The sequence below is a fragment of the Cherax quadricarinatus genome, chromosome 4, assembly GCF_038502225.1.
Source record: "Cherax quadricarinatus isolate ZL_2023a chromosome 4, ASM3850222v1, whole genome shotgun sequence".
Lineage (NCBI taxonomy): Eukaryota > Metazoa > Arthropoda > Malacostraca > Decapoda > Parastacidae > Cherax > Cherax quadricarinatus.
The window spans coordinates 5175576-5193076 of NC_091295.1; the positions used below are offsets into that span (position 1 = coordinate 5175576).

A 17501-nucleotide genomic window follows, 5' to 3' on the forward strand; every position below is an offset into this window, starting at 1 on the left:
TTGAAGCTAGAAATGACCTGCTGGTCCATGGGCTGGAGGAGAGTGGTGTTAGGGGGCAAGAACTTCACTGTGATGAAACTGTAGTCCCTAGATAGTAGGTATACCAGGTTTGGAGGATGTGCAGGAGCATTGTCCATTAACAGGAGGCACTTGAGTGGCAAATTATTTTCTAGGAGGTATTTTTTCACACTGGGGCCAAACACTTCATGGACTCACTCTTTGAAAATTTGCCTTGTGACCCATGCCTTATTATTTGCTTTCCACAAGACACATAACTTGTTCTTTATGACATTGTTTTTCTTAAACACACTGGGATTTTCTGAATGATACACCAGTAAAGGCTTCACTTTAAAATCACCACTAGCATTAGCACAGAACAAAAGAGTAAGCCTGTCTTTCATAGGCTTGTGTCTTGGGAGTGCCTTTTCCTCCTGAGTAATGTAGGTCCTCTTTGACATTTTCTTCCAAAACAGGCCTGTTTCATCACAATTGAACACTTGTTGGGGTTTGAATTTTTCAGTGTCTGCATACCCCTTAAACTCCTGTACAAACTTCTCAGCCACCCGTTTATCTGAACTGGCTGCCTCACCATGCCTTACAACATTGTGTATGCCACTACGCTTCTTAAATCTGTCAAACCAGCCTCTGCTGGCCTTAAATTCACTATTAGCACTGGTTCCAGGAGTTTTCTGTACCAGATTGGCATGCGAGTTCCTTGCCTTTTCACATATAATCGTCTCTGAAGTACTATCACCTGCCATCTCGTTATCTTTGACCCACATCAGCAACAACTTCTCAACCTGATCAAATGTCTATGGTCTATTTTTGGTTAGCATATCAACACCTTTCACAACATCAGCTTCCTTGATTTGCTCTTTCTTTGCCAGGATAGAAGCACTTTCTTTACCGCAGGGGCACCACTAGCCAGTTTCTTTGGGCCCATGGTAGCTTATTTCACGGTCGCACAAGCACTAAACACAATGAATTAATAGTGAAATGTTTGAATGAGAGCGCAGGTTAGTGTTCACTCAAGCATCAGCAAAGCCAGACTGGCTCATGGTGCCTGCGTGGGGATGCGGACAGAGCGGGCTGGCGGACAGGTCCTGTACCCGGCAGTTCGAAAGAAGGGGCGAGTTCAATAATCAGGACAAAGTTGGTTCGAAAAAAGCGGTTAAAACTCGAAGAGTTTGATATGCGATGCACATGAAACTCGGGGTTCCACTGTATTATTATTATTATTATTATTATTATTATTATTTATTTTATATTTTTATTATCACACCGGCCGATTCCCACCAAGGCAGGGTGGCCCGAAAAAGAAAAACTTTCACCATCATTCACTCCATCACTGTCTTGCCAGAAGGGTGCTTTACACTACAGTTTTTAAACTGCAACATTAACACCCCTCCTTCAGAGTGCAGGCACTGTACTTCCCATCTCCAGGACTCAAGTCCGGCCTGCCGGTTTCCCTGAATCCCTTCATAAATGTTACTTTGCTCACACTCCAACAGCACGTCAAGTATTAAAAACCATTTGTCTCCATTCACTCCTATCAAACACGCTCACGCATGCCTGCTGGAAGTCCAAGCCCCTCGCACACAAAACCTCCTTTACCCCCTCCCTCCAACCCTTCCTAGGCCGACCCCTACCCCGCCTTCCTTCCACTACAGACTGATACACTCTTGAAGTCATTCTGTTTCGCTCCATTCTCTCTACATGTCCGAACCACCTCAACAACCCTTCCTCAGCCCTCTGGACAACAGTTTTGGTAATCCCGCACCTCCTCCTAACTTCCAAACTACGAATTCTCTGCATTATATTCACACCACACATTGCCCTCAGACATGACATCTCCACTGCCTCCAGCCTTCTCCTCGCTGCAACATTCATCACCCACGCTTCACACCCATATAAGAGCGTTGGTAAAACTATACTCTCATACATTCCCCTCTTTGCCTCCAAGGACAAAGTTCTTTGTCTCCACAGACTCCTAAGTGCACCACTCACTCTTTTTCCCTCATCAATTCTATGATTCACCTCATCTTTCATAGACCCATCCGCTGACACGTCCACTCCCAAATATCTGAATACGTTCACCTCCTCCATACTCTCTCCCTCCAATCTGATATTCAATCTTTCATCACCTAATCTTTTTGTTATCCTCATAACCTTACTCTTTCCTGTATTCACCTTTAATTTTCTTCTTTTGCACACCCTACCAAATTATTATTATTATTATTATTATTATTTTCATTATCATCATCATTATTATTATTAATTTAGGGGACTGGAGCACAGATTCAATTTCATAGATCAAGAGCCCATCAGCACGTACATAATAATAATAATAATATAATAATATATAATAATAATAATATAATAATAATATATAATAATAATAATAATAATAATAATAATAATATTGGCAGTTTGGAGGGATATATTGTGTATTTTTATATGTATATACTTCTAAACTGTTGTATTCTGGGCACCTCTGCAAAAACTGTGATTATGTGTGAGTGAAGTGAAAGTGTTGCATGATGATGAAAGTATGTATTTTCTTTTTGGAGATTTTCTTTCTTTTTGGGTCACCCTGCCTTGGTGGGAGACGGCCGACTTGTTAAAAAAAAAATAATAACAGCAAGGAGAAACTTCAAAAGGCTGCCAGTAGTTGGTGCCACCATCAGCCAAACATTGGTAACCACTACTAGTACACTTTTCACCTGTGTAGACTTAAGTTGTCTATTAGTATTAGGTTAAGTCTGCCCAAAATGCCTCAGCATGATAGTGGCTTTCTTTGCTCCAATTATATTATTGATATATAAACACACATTGTAACCTTTGCAAAGAAATAAATATTTTATTTATTTATTTATTTAAGAAACCTCCCTTGAGGAGGAAGTTTGCATTTTGAAATTTCGTCCGTATCCAGAAGCAAAAAATCAACCAAACGACAGTTCGTATCCTGAAAAATTCGCATGGTGGGACGTTCGTAAGCCGAGGTTTCACTGTACTGTTCATGTGCTATCACCTACCTACCACTCCAGCGATGTTCAATGTTCCGCTGTTTTGTTTAGCAGACTTTTAATGAAGTGACTTTTGTAGATTTAGTTGTGTTAGAGAGAGAGAGCTTTGGTAATTATCAGCAAGGTAATCTTTACCTTGAGCATTTGAATATGAAGTTTTCCCGGCCTTGGTTTGTTCCTATAGTTGAGACGGAGTTATTTAATTTATTTACTGTTTCTTTAATTTGAATGGGAGATTCATTTAGTTTAGTTAGAATAATTTCTTTGGTGTTAGTGAATTTATTTGAGCCCAGTATTTGCAAGTGTGTTTTCCAGGTACAGTGGACCCTCGGTTATCAGCTGTAATCTGTTCCAGATGGTCGGCCTAAAACCGAAAAGGCAAAAAAACGAAATAGTATTTCCCATAAGAATTAATGTAAATCCAATTAATACGTTTCAGACATCCAAAAATATTAGCAAAAAATACATTTTTTAAAGATTAACTATAGTTTTACACACAGAAAACAATGAGTACATTCATTACTTACCTTAAAATATTTGTAGTCTTAATGTAGGGCGAGAGGTGAGTAGTATTTGTAGGAAGTCATTGTAGACAGCGGTAGATGTAGGTACACGTATGTAGCCCCCCCCCCTTCCTGGGCTACACTACACAGCCATATTATTACCATGTTCACTGAATTCAGTTGTTTCTAAAAACTACCTTTAGATGCCATCATAAACAAAGGGAGAAGTATTGAATAATTCAGGCCGAGAATTGTAAACAAACGCATATGATGGGCGGTTACTGGGCGAGACGCCAGATTCACAGTTTTCTTTAACACTGAAACAGAGAAAACATAATGTTTACTCTCCACCCAACTCTCGACTCAATAACTTATAAATATTGCATGTTTATATGCTATGTTTACATACTATATGCTATGTAACATGTTTCATATATAATTTTGAAGAAAATATCATAGATGGATTAATGAAAATGTCTATATTAACCTAAAATAAGACATTTAATGTGCCAAAGAGTGATTATTATTATTAAACATACATTGCATATAAACAGTGCTACACTCCCTGCCTTCTTGCTACACTCCCTGCCTTCCTGCTACACTCCCTGCCTTCTTGCTACACTCCCTGCCTTCCTGCTACACTCCCTGCCTTCTTGCTACACTCCCTGCCTTCCTGCTACACTCCCTGCCTTCTTGCTACACTCCCTGCCTTCCTGCTACACTCCCTGCCTTCTTGCTACACTCCCTGCATGCCTGCTACACTCCCTGCATGCCTGCTGCACTCTTGCCTCTATGCCTGCCTGCTACACTCACTGCCTGCCTGCTACACTCCTTGCCTCTGTGCCTGCCTGCCTTGAATTCTATCGTGTTTCTCACTTTCTTTACCAAAGGAACTTTACTAGGAACTTTCTTTGGGGCTATGGTTACTTATTTTGAAGTTGCTCTTAATCAATAACCACCAAAAACAATGGATTATAGCAAGATGTTTGGATGAATGAGCAGAAGCTTCCTCACTCGCCCAGAGACACAGCCACACTGACTCAGGAACATGTAAGCGGCTGGTGGTGGATGCGTCCAGTATGACTGATAAACGAAATAAGGCCGATAACCGGAAGCCAAAAAACCAGCTGATAACCGAATTGGCCAGTAAGCAGAATGGCTGATAACTGAGGATCCACTGTATTTTATATCTCTGGTTTTGTTTTAATAAACCTGTTAACATAATGCACTTGTTTGGATTTCATTATTAGCTTGTTGAACATTAATATATATTTTTTTTTTAGCTCTGGGTATTAAGTTATGTTTTTGTCAGCGGATCTGAGGATGCCATTGTTAGTCATGGTCCATATTGTCTCTTTTGTTATGACCTCTTCAAGTTTTAAAAGTCTAGGATTGTTGTAGAGGCTCTGAATTTTTTGTAGGAATATGTAAACACAGTAGTTAATGTTTCGATCATTGTTAAACTCTCTCTTCTTTCCAGGCAATGTTAATGATTCCTATGGTAAAGTTTTTCACTGGTGTTTCATAATTGAATCAGAATGAGACTTTATTAGTTTCAAAGTCTATTTTTGTTGTATTGGTGTCTCAGAAGGTGCAGGATCAGTTGTATTGTTGGTAGTAGTTCCTGATTTTAGAAAAATTGTTGTATTTGTCCAGATGTGGCCAAGTGAAGATACAGTTGTCTCAGTGATTCTTGTAGGTTTGGTTATTAACGATGATAATAATAAGTTGTAAATATTGTTTAGGACAGCAGCTACTTGCAGGTCTTCTCATTGAATGAAACTAATGTTAGTATTTGACAATTATTAAGTAATGTTTATTTAGCTTATTGTTTGTATACAGTGAACGCTCCCTTTTCGTCGATCTCTGTTATCGCCGATTTTCTTTTTCAGCGACTTTTTTCATCAGTATTTTGGTAACATTTTTGTCGATTTCCTCCATTTTCGTTGATGGTACAGAACCTGTCCAGTGCCCAGCATGCAGACAAAGCTGCCTCTCACACACATTCTCAGGCAGTGTCACATTGTTTCTCAGTGAGTGAACTTATCCTGCCAGGTCATACGAAACATTTTGTAATAATCTATTGTTTTTTGGCACTTGTTTATTGTGTGTGACTGCTAAATAAGCCGCCATGGCCCCAAAGAAAGCTCCTAGTGCCAGTCCTTTGGTAAAGAAAGTGAGGAACACTGTAGAAATGAAAAGAAATCATTCAAAAATACAATAGTGGCATATGCATAGCCGATCTTGGCAGGGTGTATGGAAAAGCACCATCAATGATCAGTTCTATTGTGGCAAAGAGAAAAGAAATCATGGAAGCTGATGTTGCGAAAGGGGTGAATGTGATAACTAAACAGAGATCCCAAACGATTGAAGAAGTGGAGAAATTGTTGTTTGTGTGGATCAGAGAGAAAGAGTTAGCAGGAGATAGTGTTGTGCAGTCAGTAATTTGTGAAAAGGCAAGGCAGTTGCATGATGATCTCATAAAGAAACTGCCTGAAACGAGTGCTGATGTTGGTGAATTTAATGCCAGCAAAGGCTTGTTCGAAAAGTTCTAGAAGCGAAGTGGCATACACAGTGTAGTAAGGCATGGTGAGGGTGCCAGTTCAGACAAACAAGCGGCTGGAAAATTCGTACGGGAGTTCAAAGGTTATGTAGAGGCTGAAAAATTCCAACCCCAACAAGTGTTCAATTGTGATGAAACAGGCCTGTTTTGGAAGAAAATGCCAAAGAGGACCTACATCACGCAGGAGGAAAAGGCACTCCCAGGACACAAGCCTATGAAAGACAGGCTAACACTCTTGTGTGGTAATGCTAGTGGGGATTTCTAAGTGAAGCCTTTACTGGTGTATCACTCTGAAAATCCCAGAGTGTTCAAGAAAAACAGTGTTGTCAAGAGTAAATTGTGTGTGATGTGGAAGACTAACAATGAAGTGTTTGGCCCGAGTGTGAAGAAATACCTCCTGGATAATAAATTGCCACTCCAGTGCTTCCTGTTAATGGACAATGCTCCTGCTCATCCTCCAGACTTGGAAGACCAATTGTCTAAGGAATTCAGTTTCATAACAGTGAAGGTCTTGCCTCCTAACACCACTCCTCTCATCCAGCGCATGGACCAACAGATTATTGCAAACTTCAAAAAACTGTACTCCAAAGCAATGTTTCAAAGGTGCTTTGACATAACCTCAGACTCTGAATTGACCCTAAGAGAGTCCTAGAAGAATCACTTCAGTATCTTCCACTGCATAAGCCTTATAGACAAGGCTTGGTAGGGAGTGACATCCAGGACGAACTCTGCTTGGGGAAAATTGTGGCCAGATTGTGTCTAAAAGAAGGATTTTGAAGGGTTTGAGGCTGACCCTGTCGACCCTACACCTGTTGTGCAATGAATTGTGGCATTGGGGAATTCCACGAGGTTGGATGTGAGTGGTGAGGATGTGGAAGAGTTGGTGGAGGACCACAGTCAAGAGCTAACCACTGATGAGCTGCAAGAGCTTCATCTGCAACAGCAACAGACCACAGCTCAGGCAATTGCTTCAGAGGAGGAGGAAGAGAGATGGAAGAAGGTGCTTTCTTCAAAGATTAAGGAAATTTGTGCAATGTGGACTAAGGTGCATTCATTTGTAAAGGGGCATCATCCTGAAAGCTATTGCAATCTGTGCTGGCAACTTTTACAATTACAATGCCATGTCCCACTTTAGGCAAATCTTAAAGAGATGCCAGAAACAGACCGATGTGGACAGATATTTCGTGCGACAGGGGTCCAGTGACTCTCAAGCTGGTCCTAGTGGCATTAAAAAGCAAAAGAAGGAAGTGACCCCAGATAAGGACTTTGTACCTAGAGTCCTTATGGAAGGGGTTTTTCCCTTCCAAAGAATAACCTCTTCCCTCTCCCCTCCTCCCTGTGTTCCATCCACCAACAACAGCCTTCAATAAAGGTAAGTGTCATGTTGAATGTTCATTCTTTTGTGCATGTAAACCTATCTTTAAGGTAAAAGAATTTTTTTTGGTTAATACAGTAGGGCCCCACTTATTCGGCAGGTTAGGTTCCAGGCTACTGCCGGAAAGTAGACTTCGCCGGAAAGCAGAACTTTATTTTTTCCATTTATAAATGCATATAAATGCCAGATAACAAGTTTACACTAACATATATTAAGCTAGCAACAGAACTAGGCATTAAAAAGTAAAATACACACACAGTACACTCATTATTTACCTCAAAATATTTGTAGTCTTAATGTAGGGCAAAAGTTGAGTAATATTTAGTATAAGAAGCCAAGTGTGGTAGCCCTCCTGGCTACCCCACCCACACATACTATACTATGATGCTTAAAGCTCCCCAGAGAGATAAAATGCACATACAGTACACTCATTACTTACCTTAAAATATTTGTAGTCTTGATGGTCTTAAGGTAGGGTGAGAGGTGAAAAGTATTTATTTGTAGAAAGTCGTGTGGGAGGTATGGCATCCTGCCTGGCCACTTATACCTACTACGACATTAAGCTTCCTAGAGCGATAAAATGCATATATAGGACACTCATTAATTACCTTAAAATATTTGTAGTCTTAATGTAGGGTGAGAGGTGAGTTTTATTTATATGAAGTCAGGTTAGGAAGTATGGGTAGCCAGGAAGGGCAGCCCTCACCACCCCACTCACACATAATGTAAACAAACCAGACGAACGCGACTGGTTGTGGTCACTTTACATTGTGTACAAGTTGTCTCCACATTGATACAGTGGAATAAATAAAGAGAAACACTCCCATTCTCATGTTACACCACTTTTAGAAGAAATGACGTCCTGAGTGAAGGCATACGAAAGGAATAGTTTTCTAGTTACCCTCAGTAATATTATAGTGTACACATTGTCTCTGATGTTGGACTACAAGTTGCCTGGCTACCACAAGTCCTACAAGTTGCCTAGCTACCACAAGTCCTACAAGTTGCCTGGCTACCACAAGTCCTACAAGTTGCCTAGCTACCACAAGTCCTACAAGTTGCCTGGCTACCATGAGTCCTACAAGTTGCCTGGCTACCATGAGTCCTACAAGTTGCCTGGCTACCACAAGTCCTACAAGTTGCCTAGCTACCACAAGTCCAACAAGTTGCCTGGCTACCAAATCTCATTATTTTTTATTATTTTTATTATCACACTGGCCGATTCCCACCAAGGCAGGGTGGCCCGAAAAAGAAAAACTTTCACCATCATTCACTCCATCACTGTCTTGCCAGAAGGGTGCTTTACACTACAGTTTTTAAACTGCAACATTAACACCCCTCCTTCAGAGTGCAGGCACTGTACTTCCCATCTCCAGGACTCAAGTCCGGCCTGCCGGTTTCCCTGAATCCCTTCATAAATGTTACTTTGCTCACACTCCAACAGCACGTCAAGTATTAAAAACCATTTGTCTCCATTCACTCCTATCAAACACGCTCATGCATGCCTCCTGGAAGTCCAAGCCCCTCGCACACAAAACCTCCTTTACCCCCTCCCTCCAACCTTTCCTAGGCCGACCCCTACCCCGCCTTCCTTCCACTACAGACTGATACACTCTTGAAGTCATTCTGTTTCGCTCCATTCTCTCTACATGTCCGAACCACCTCAACAACCCTTCCTCAGCCCTCTGGACAACAGTTTTGGTAATCCCGCACCTCCTCCTAACTTCCAAACTACGAATTCTCTGCATTATATTCACACCACACATTGCCCTCAGACATGACATCTCCACTGCCTCCAGCCTTCTCCTCGCTGCAACATTCATCATATTTATATTAATTTATTCTACTGTTGGGTGTATTTAGATGGATTAAGCAAAATGTCAATATTAACGTTTTATACGATATTTAATGCTCTTTAGTGATTATTATTGTGTTATTATTATTAATATGGCATCTTCAAGACTAATAAGACACTCTTAATGATTTTAATGTGTACCTGCATGCCAGATCGGTGGCCTGGTGGCCTGGTGGCTAAAGCTCCCGCTTCACACACGGAGGGCCTGGGTTCGATTCCCGGCGGGTGGAAACATTTCGACACGTTTCCTTACACCTGTTGTCCTGTTCACCTAGCAGCAAATAGGTACCTGGGTGTTAGTCGACTGGTGTGGGTCGCATCCTGGGGGACAAGATTTAGGACCCCAATGGAAATAAGTTAGACAGTCCTCGATGACACACTGACTTTCTTGGGTTATCCTGGGTGGCTAACCCCCCGGGGTTAAAAATCCGAACGAAATCTTATCTTATCTTATCTTAGCACAGTGTGTAAGTTTACTTAGGTACAGGTACACATATGTATAATTATAAGTTATAATAATAATGTAGGTATGTAGTCCACCTGGGCTACATACCTACACCTACCTACATAGCTACACAATATTTAATGTGGCCCAGAGCCAAATTATTACCATCGACATACCATGCTCACTGAGTTTAATCATTTCAAACAACTACCTTTAGATGCCATCATAAACAAAGGGAGAAGTAATGAATAATTCAAGCCGAGAATTGTAAACAAAAGCATTATGTATTAAGGGGAGTGACGTAATGTTTTCCCTCCGCCCGGCTACCACACCTCCATAGCATATAAACAGCATGTTTATATGCTATGTAATGTGTTTCTTATATAATTTTCAAGAAAATATCATAGATGGATTAATGAAAATGTCTATATTGATGTAAAATTAGACATTTAATGTGCCCAAGAGTGATTATTATTACATAATATAGAGATGTGCTCATGGAGAATATAAACAAACCGGGTGGCCCGCGTCGTATTTGAAAGACCACTTGCCATATAGAAAGTTTTGGTCATAATTTGAGATCGCTGTATTAACGGAACACAGTAAGGCGAAACGCCGAAAAGCGGGGCTCTACTGTACTTCTGGGTGCCTTAAATGAATTAATTGGATTTACATTATTTCTTACAGGGAAAATAGTTTCCGTTTTTGCTGATCGCTCTGGAACGGATTAAACATGAAAACCGAGGGTCCACTGTAGTGATGATGATGATAATTCAGGGAAACCCGTTAGCTGGACTTAAATCCTGAAGGCGGGAAGTACAATGTCTGCACTCTGAAGGAGGGGTGGGGATATTGATTGTTTGGAGTCACATCTAAACTGTCATATCTGCATGCCTTTGCAAAGACAGTGCTTATGTGTGAATGATGGTGAAAGTGTTTCATTTTTGGGTCACCTGCCTCGGTGGGAGACAGCCACTGTGTTGAAAATAATAATAACACTAACTAATTCTTGTAGATTATTACTAAAGTTGTCTGTGTTGGTATGTGTTGATCTCTAGACAGCACATTCTTGTTACTTCCACCTAAATCTAAGATAAGCTTTGCTGTTGAAAATGGACAAAATAGATATTCAATTGGGACATAAATGCAGTTACATTTATCAGAGGTATGCCTCTTATTTTTGTTTTGTTTAGTATACAGTACCGTCTCTCAAGCTGTGTTTTACACTACCACCATTTGTAAGCATTAATTTAAGACTTCTGCAGAAATTAAAATTTTTTTTTAAAACATCTCTTCACAACCTCTCACAAATTGGAAATCAAATCTGAATGGCATTTCAGTTCATCCTCCTCATAAGTCAGGTTATCACTAGGTAGGAAAATATAGAAAACTTCCAGTGACCTGCACTTCAGTAGTAGAGTGCTTGGCTCACTACTGAAGAGATGCAGGTTCAATCCCAGGTTGGTGAGATGATTTGCCAAGTCTCATCACACCTGTTGACCCTATTTACGTAAGTATAAGTGCATACCTGGGCATAAGTTGACCGTTGTAGGTCTCATCCTGAGGATGATAGATAGTGTTGAGCTGTGATAGTATAACAGCTCGTAGCCTGTGTTCTCCAGTGTGTGTAAATATAAAAGTAAAGTGTGTGAGGAAGTGAATGAATAGACAAGGTCAGTCAGGTCTCTTGTGTAACATGAACTTGACATATATTGGACAGGCAAGTATTATGAAAACAAACTATGGTACCTAATATGATAAGCTTCCCAGTTTTATATCAAAGAGTCATTGGTGCAAGTTCTTTCACATTGCATTAATAATCTTTCTTTTGTCTCCCCAACATTCACTTGAATTTCTGGGCTTTAATCTTTCATTAATAACCACTTCAGCACTGAATGATTTTTTTTTTTGTTAATTTCAGGGTGCAGGATGGCACCGGGAACAGATTCCACGTTATCAGCCACTGGTGGAACCTCATAACAAGGAGGTGAACGCTCCTCTTAAGCTAGTGTGGAAGTTGGTAGCAGCGTTACCTCAAGAGTGCCGTGCTGTGCTTGCAGCTGTTGATGCTACTCATCTTACAGCTGCTGGATCTTATACACCTGTTACTGTCTTGCTAACACCACAGGTAAGATCTTTACAGTGTGGCTGGATCTTACACACAGGTAAGATCAGCACACAGTGCTGCAAGATCTTGCACAGCTGTTATGCTCCTTTTAACACCTCAAGTAAGATTATTACATATACAAATCTATCTTAAATTCTATTTGTTCATTGTTAATGTATCTATGGAGTTCAGTATGCCTTGTCTTCAAGAATGCAGTAAGGTAAATTTGCTCAGGAAAATGCATGTTTACATCCCCACCTGTCTGAAGGAGAGGCAGGAATGATGCAGTTTGAAAAGTTTTCTTAGCTATGATGTTACCACATTTCTAGTAAAAAAATTATCTTATAAATGATGGTGAAAGTGTTTCTCTTGTTAAAAATGTCCTATAATAGAGGGAGATACGAAGCTTCATGACAGTGTTCTCTAATATAAATTGTTTCGTAATTTTAGCAAATTTTACTTGCTTCTAGTTTATGTAGGTTTTATTTTTATTGAATTATAGGTTACTTCTCTTTTATTTAGTTTTAAGTATTTAGTGTCTATATGATTATACTTCTACTTACACTTAGGTCTCACTACACATACATGTACACATTTATTTATACACACTCATCTGAGTTTTCTTTGATTTTATCTTAATAGTTCTTGGTCTTATTACTTTTCCTTTTATATCCATGGGGAAGTGGAATAAGAATCTTTCCTCCGTAAGCCATGTGTGTTGTAAAAGTCAACTAAAATGCCGGGAACAATGAGCTAGTAACCCCTTTTCCTGTAAAGATTACTAAAAAGAATAAGAAGAAGAAAATTGTCAAAGTGGGAAGTCTGAATGTGCGTGGATGTTGTGCAAATGATAAGAAAGAGATGATTGTGGATGTTATGAATGAGAAGAAGCTGGATGTCCTGGCTTTAAGTGAAACAAAGCTAAAGGGGGTGGGAGAGTTTCAGTGGAGAGGAATAAATGGGATTAGGTCAGGGGTTTCAAATAGAGTTAGAGCTAAAGAAGGAGTAGCAATAATGTTGAAGGATAAGCTATGGCAGGAAAAGAGGGACTATAAATGTATTAATTCAAGGATTATGTGGAGTAAAATAGAGATTGGATGTGAAAAGTGGGTTATAATAAGGGTGTATGCACCTGGAGAAGAGAGAACTGTAGAGGAGAGAGAGAGATTTTGAGAAATGTTGAGTGAATGCGTGGGGAGTTTTGAATCAAGTGTGAGAGTAATGGTGGTTGGGGATTTCAATGCTAAAGTGGGTAAAAATGTTATGGAGGGAGTAGTAGGTAAATTTGGGATGCCAGGGGTAAATGTAAATGGGGAGCCTTTAATTGAGCTATGTGTAGAAAGAGATTTGGTAATAAGTAATACATATTTTATGAAAAAGAGGATAAATAAATATACAAGGTATGATGTAGCACGTAATGAAAGTAGTTTATTAGATTATGTATTGGTGGATAAAAGGTTGATGGGTAGGCTCCAGGATGTACATGTTTATAGAGGGGCAACTGATATATCGGATCATTATTTAGTTGTAGCTACAGTTAGAGTAAGAGGTAGATGGGAAAAGAGGAAGGTGGCAACAACAAGTAAGAGGGAGGTGAAAGTGTATAAACTAAGGGAGGAGGAAGTTCAGGTGAGATATAAGCAACTATTGGCAGAAAGGTGGGCTAGTGCAAAGATGAGTAGTGGGGGGGTTGAAGAGGGTTGGAATAGTTTTAAAAATGAAGTATTAGAATGTGGGGCAGAAGTTTGTGGTTATAGGAGGGTGGGAGCAGGAGGAAAGAGGAGTGATTGGTGGAATGATGAAGTAAAGGGTGTGATAAAAGAGAAAAAGGTAGCTTATGAGAGGTTTTTACAAAGCAGAAGTGTTATAAGAAGAGCAGAGTATATGGAGAGTAAAAGAAAGGTAAAGAGAGTGGTGAGAGAGTGCAAAAGGAGAGCAGATGATAGAGTGGGAGAGGCACTGTCAAGAAATTTTAATGAAAATAAGAAAAAATTTTGGAGTGAGTTAAACAAGTTAAGCAAGCCTAGGGAAAGTATGGATTTGTCAGTTAAAAACAGAGTAGGGGAGTTAGTAGATGGGGAGATGGAGGTATTAGGTAGATGGCGAGAATATTTTGAGGAACTTTTAAATGTTAAGGAAGAAACAGAGGCAGTAATTTCATGCACTGGTCAGGGAGGTATACCATCTTTTAGGAGTGAAGAAGAGCAGAATGTAAGTGTAGGGGAGGTACGTGAGGCATTACGTAAAATGAAAGGGGGTAAAGCAGCTGGAACTGATGGGATCATGACAGAAATGTTAGAAGCAGGGGGGGATAATGTGTTGGAGTGGTTGGTACTTTTGTTTAATAAATGTATGAAAGAGGGGAAGGTACCTAGGGATTGGCGGAGAGCATGTATAGTCCCTTTATATAAAGGGAAAGGGGACAAAAGAGACTGTAAAAATTATAGAGGAATAAGTTTACTGAGTATACCAGGAAAAGTGTATGTTAGGGTTATAATTGAAAGAATTAGAGGTAAGACAGAATGTAGGATTGCGGATGAGCAAGGAGGTTTCAGAGTGGGTAGGGGATGTGTAGATCAAGTGTTTACATTGAAGCATATATGTGAACAGTATTTAGATAAAGGTAGGGAAGTTTTTATTGGATTTATGGATTTAGAAAAGGCATATGATAGAGTGGATAGAGAAGCAATGTGGCAGATGTTGCAAGTATATTGAATAGGTGGTAAGTTATTAAATGCTGTAAAGAGTTTTTATGAGGATAGTGAGGCTCAGGTTAGGGTGTGTAGAAGAGAGGGAGACTACTTCCCGGTAAAAGTAGGTCTTAGACAGGGATGTGTAATGTCACCATGGTTGTTTAATATATTTATAGATGGGGTTGTTAAGGAAGTAAATGCTAGGGTGTTCGGGAGAGGGGTGGGATTAAATTTTGGGGAATCAAATTCAAAGTGGGAATTGACACTAGTTACTTTTTGCTGATGATACTGTGCTTATGGGAGATTCTAAAGAAAAATTGCAAAGGTTAGTGGATGAGTTTGGGAATGTGTGTAAAGGTAGAAAGTTGAAAGTGAACATAGAAAAGAGTAAGGTGATGAGGGTATCAAATGATTTAGATAAAGAAAAATTGGATATCAAATTGGGGAGGAGGAGTATGGAAGAAGTGAATGTTTTCAGATATTTGGGAGTTGACGTGTCGGCGGATGGATTTATGAAGGATGAGGTTAATCATAAAATTGATGAGGGAAAAAAGGTGAGTGGTGCGTTGAGGTATATGTGGAGCCAAAAAACATTATCTATGGAGGCAAAGAAGGGAATGTATGAAAGTATAGTAGTACCAACACTCTTGTGTGGATGTGAAGCTTGGGTGGTAAATACAGCAGCGAGGAGACGGTTGGAGGCAGTGGAGATGTCCTGTTTAAGGGCAATGTGTGGTGTAAATATTATGCAGAAAATTCGGAGTATGGAAATTAGGAAAAGGTGTGGAGTTAATAAAAGTATTAGTCAGAGGGCAGAAGAGGGGTTGTTGAGGTGGTTTGGTCATTTAGAGGGAATGGATCAAAGTAGAATGACATGGAAAGCATATAAATCTATAGGGGAAGGAAGGCGGGGTAGGGGTCGTCCTCAAAAGGTTTGGAGAGAGGGGGTAAAGGAGGTTTTGTGGGCAAGGGGCTTGGACTTCCAGCAAGCGTGCGTGAGCGTGTTAGATAGGAGTGAATGGAGACGAATGGTACTTGGGACCTGACGATCTGTTGGAGTGTGAGCAGGGTAATATTTAGTGAAGGGATTCAGGGAAACCGGTTATTTTCATATAGTCAGACTTGAGTCCTGGAAATGGGAAGTACAATGCCTGCACTTTAAAGGAGGGGTTTGGGATATTGGCAGTTTGGAGGGATGTGTTGTGTAACTTTATATGTGTATGCTTCTAAACTGTTGTATTCTGAGCACCTCTGCAAAAACAGTGATAATGTGCGAGTGTGGTGAAAGTGTTGAATGATGATGAAAGTATTTTCTTTTTGGGGATTTTCTTTCTTTTTTGGGTGACCCTTCCTCAGTGGGAGACGGCCGACTTGTTGAAAAAAAAAATAAATTATTTGATTTTTCATGTTGCACATACTATGACTGTAACACGTACGACCAAATTCTTAAAATGAATGCGTGTTCCAGAAAGCATATTTAAATAGTTTGACCATCACTATTCCAGCACCATCGAGACCTGTAGGGTGCCGGATTAGTGATTTTGCCAGATTACAGAGTGGTTAGGTTAGAATACACTTCACCCAACAGTGATATGTATGCTTCGGCGATTTCACCCACTTTACGCCCTAGTTTTGGCCCATTACATTGTTCCAGTCTACCAAACTCATAGCTATTTCACTAGTATTCCTTCTATTCTGTTGACTGAGTACAAGAAACTGCCCATTTACCTATTTCAGTTACCCAGTGAAGTGGTCAGAAATTAGTAATTTAGCCAATTTCACACAAATTTCAGGAGATGCCAATTTCAAAATAGGGTCCAGAATAAGCAATGCAGACATTCCTGGCACTAAAATAACATTTTCTGTTCATTAGTCATGTCTCCATTTTGAATTTTTATTCACACAAAAAATAGAAGATTACTGTTATGGAGACTACTGCATTATTGCAATAATTCTATAAATAATGTCAAGCCATTCGTGACTGGCCAGTTGGACACATATTAGATTTTTTTTTTAACCCTTTCAGGGTTTCCGACATATTAGTATGGCTTACGCACCAGGGGTATTGACGTACTAGAATGGCTAAGGTCGCAAGGGATTCAAAGACTAACCCAAAAGGGTTGTTTCAGGTATACAGAAATAAGATTAGGGACAAGATATGTCCACTTAAGAGTAACTCTGGTCAGATCACTGACAGTGATAAGGATATGTGCGAAATTCTCAGTACCTACTTCCTCTCAGTTTTCACCCAGGAAAATACTAGCGATATTCCTGAAATATTAGATTATGTAGAACAGGACGATAATAAACTATGCACGATTGCAATAACTAGTGACATGGTCCTCAGACAAATATAGAAACTAAAACCTAACAGTTCCTTAGGCCCTGATGAGCTGTTTGCAAGGGTGTTAAAGGAATGTAAAGAGGAACTTAGCATACCTTTGGCTAATCTTTTTAACATATCACTACAAACTGGCATAGTGCCTTATATGTGAAAAATGGCAAATGTAATACCATTACCTACCTACCGTCCGACTTACGACCGAGTTCGGTTCCAAGAAACCGGTCGTAAGTTGAAATGGTCATAAGTCGAACTTTACTACTGAATATCAACAAAACATTTTTGTAATGACTTTATTTTATTGTTTTATTTTGGTATTTCATGTTTTACTTTACTTTTTATGTTGTTAGTACTGTATTTTATACTGTAAGGTTTAGGATAAACACTGTGTACAACACAAATAGTTGTTTGTTTCCCAGAAATTTGGCATAAAACTCGGTCATAAGTCGAGTGGTCGTAAGTCGAGCAGGTCGTAAGTCGGATGGTAGGTGTACCTAATTACAAGGCAGGTGACAGGTCCTTGGCTTCGAACTATAGACCAATAAGCCTTACCTCCATAGTGGGAAAATTTATGGAATCAATAATTGCCGAAG

General features: G+C 39.8%; 1 protein-coding gene across 1 annotated transcript in view; it reads left to right on the top strand.

The window, feature by feature from the left end:
- Nucleotides 1-17501, top strand: part of Vps13B (vacuolar protein sorting 13B) — a 394231-nt gene that overhangs the window by 356214 nt on the left and 20516 nt on the right. Inside the window, exon 38 of the mRNA XM_070098172.1 lies at nucleotides 11689-11895. Within this exon, the coding sequence (XP_069954273.1) occupies nucleotides 11689-11895 (207 nt within the window). The remainder of the gene's footprint in view (nucleotides 1-11688; nucleotides 11896-17501) is intronic.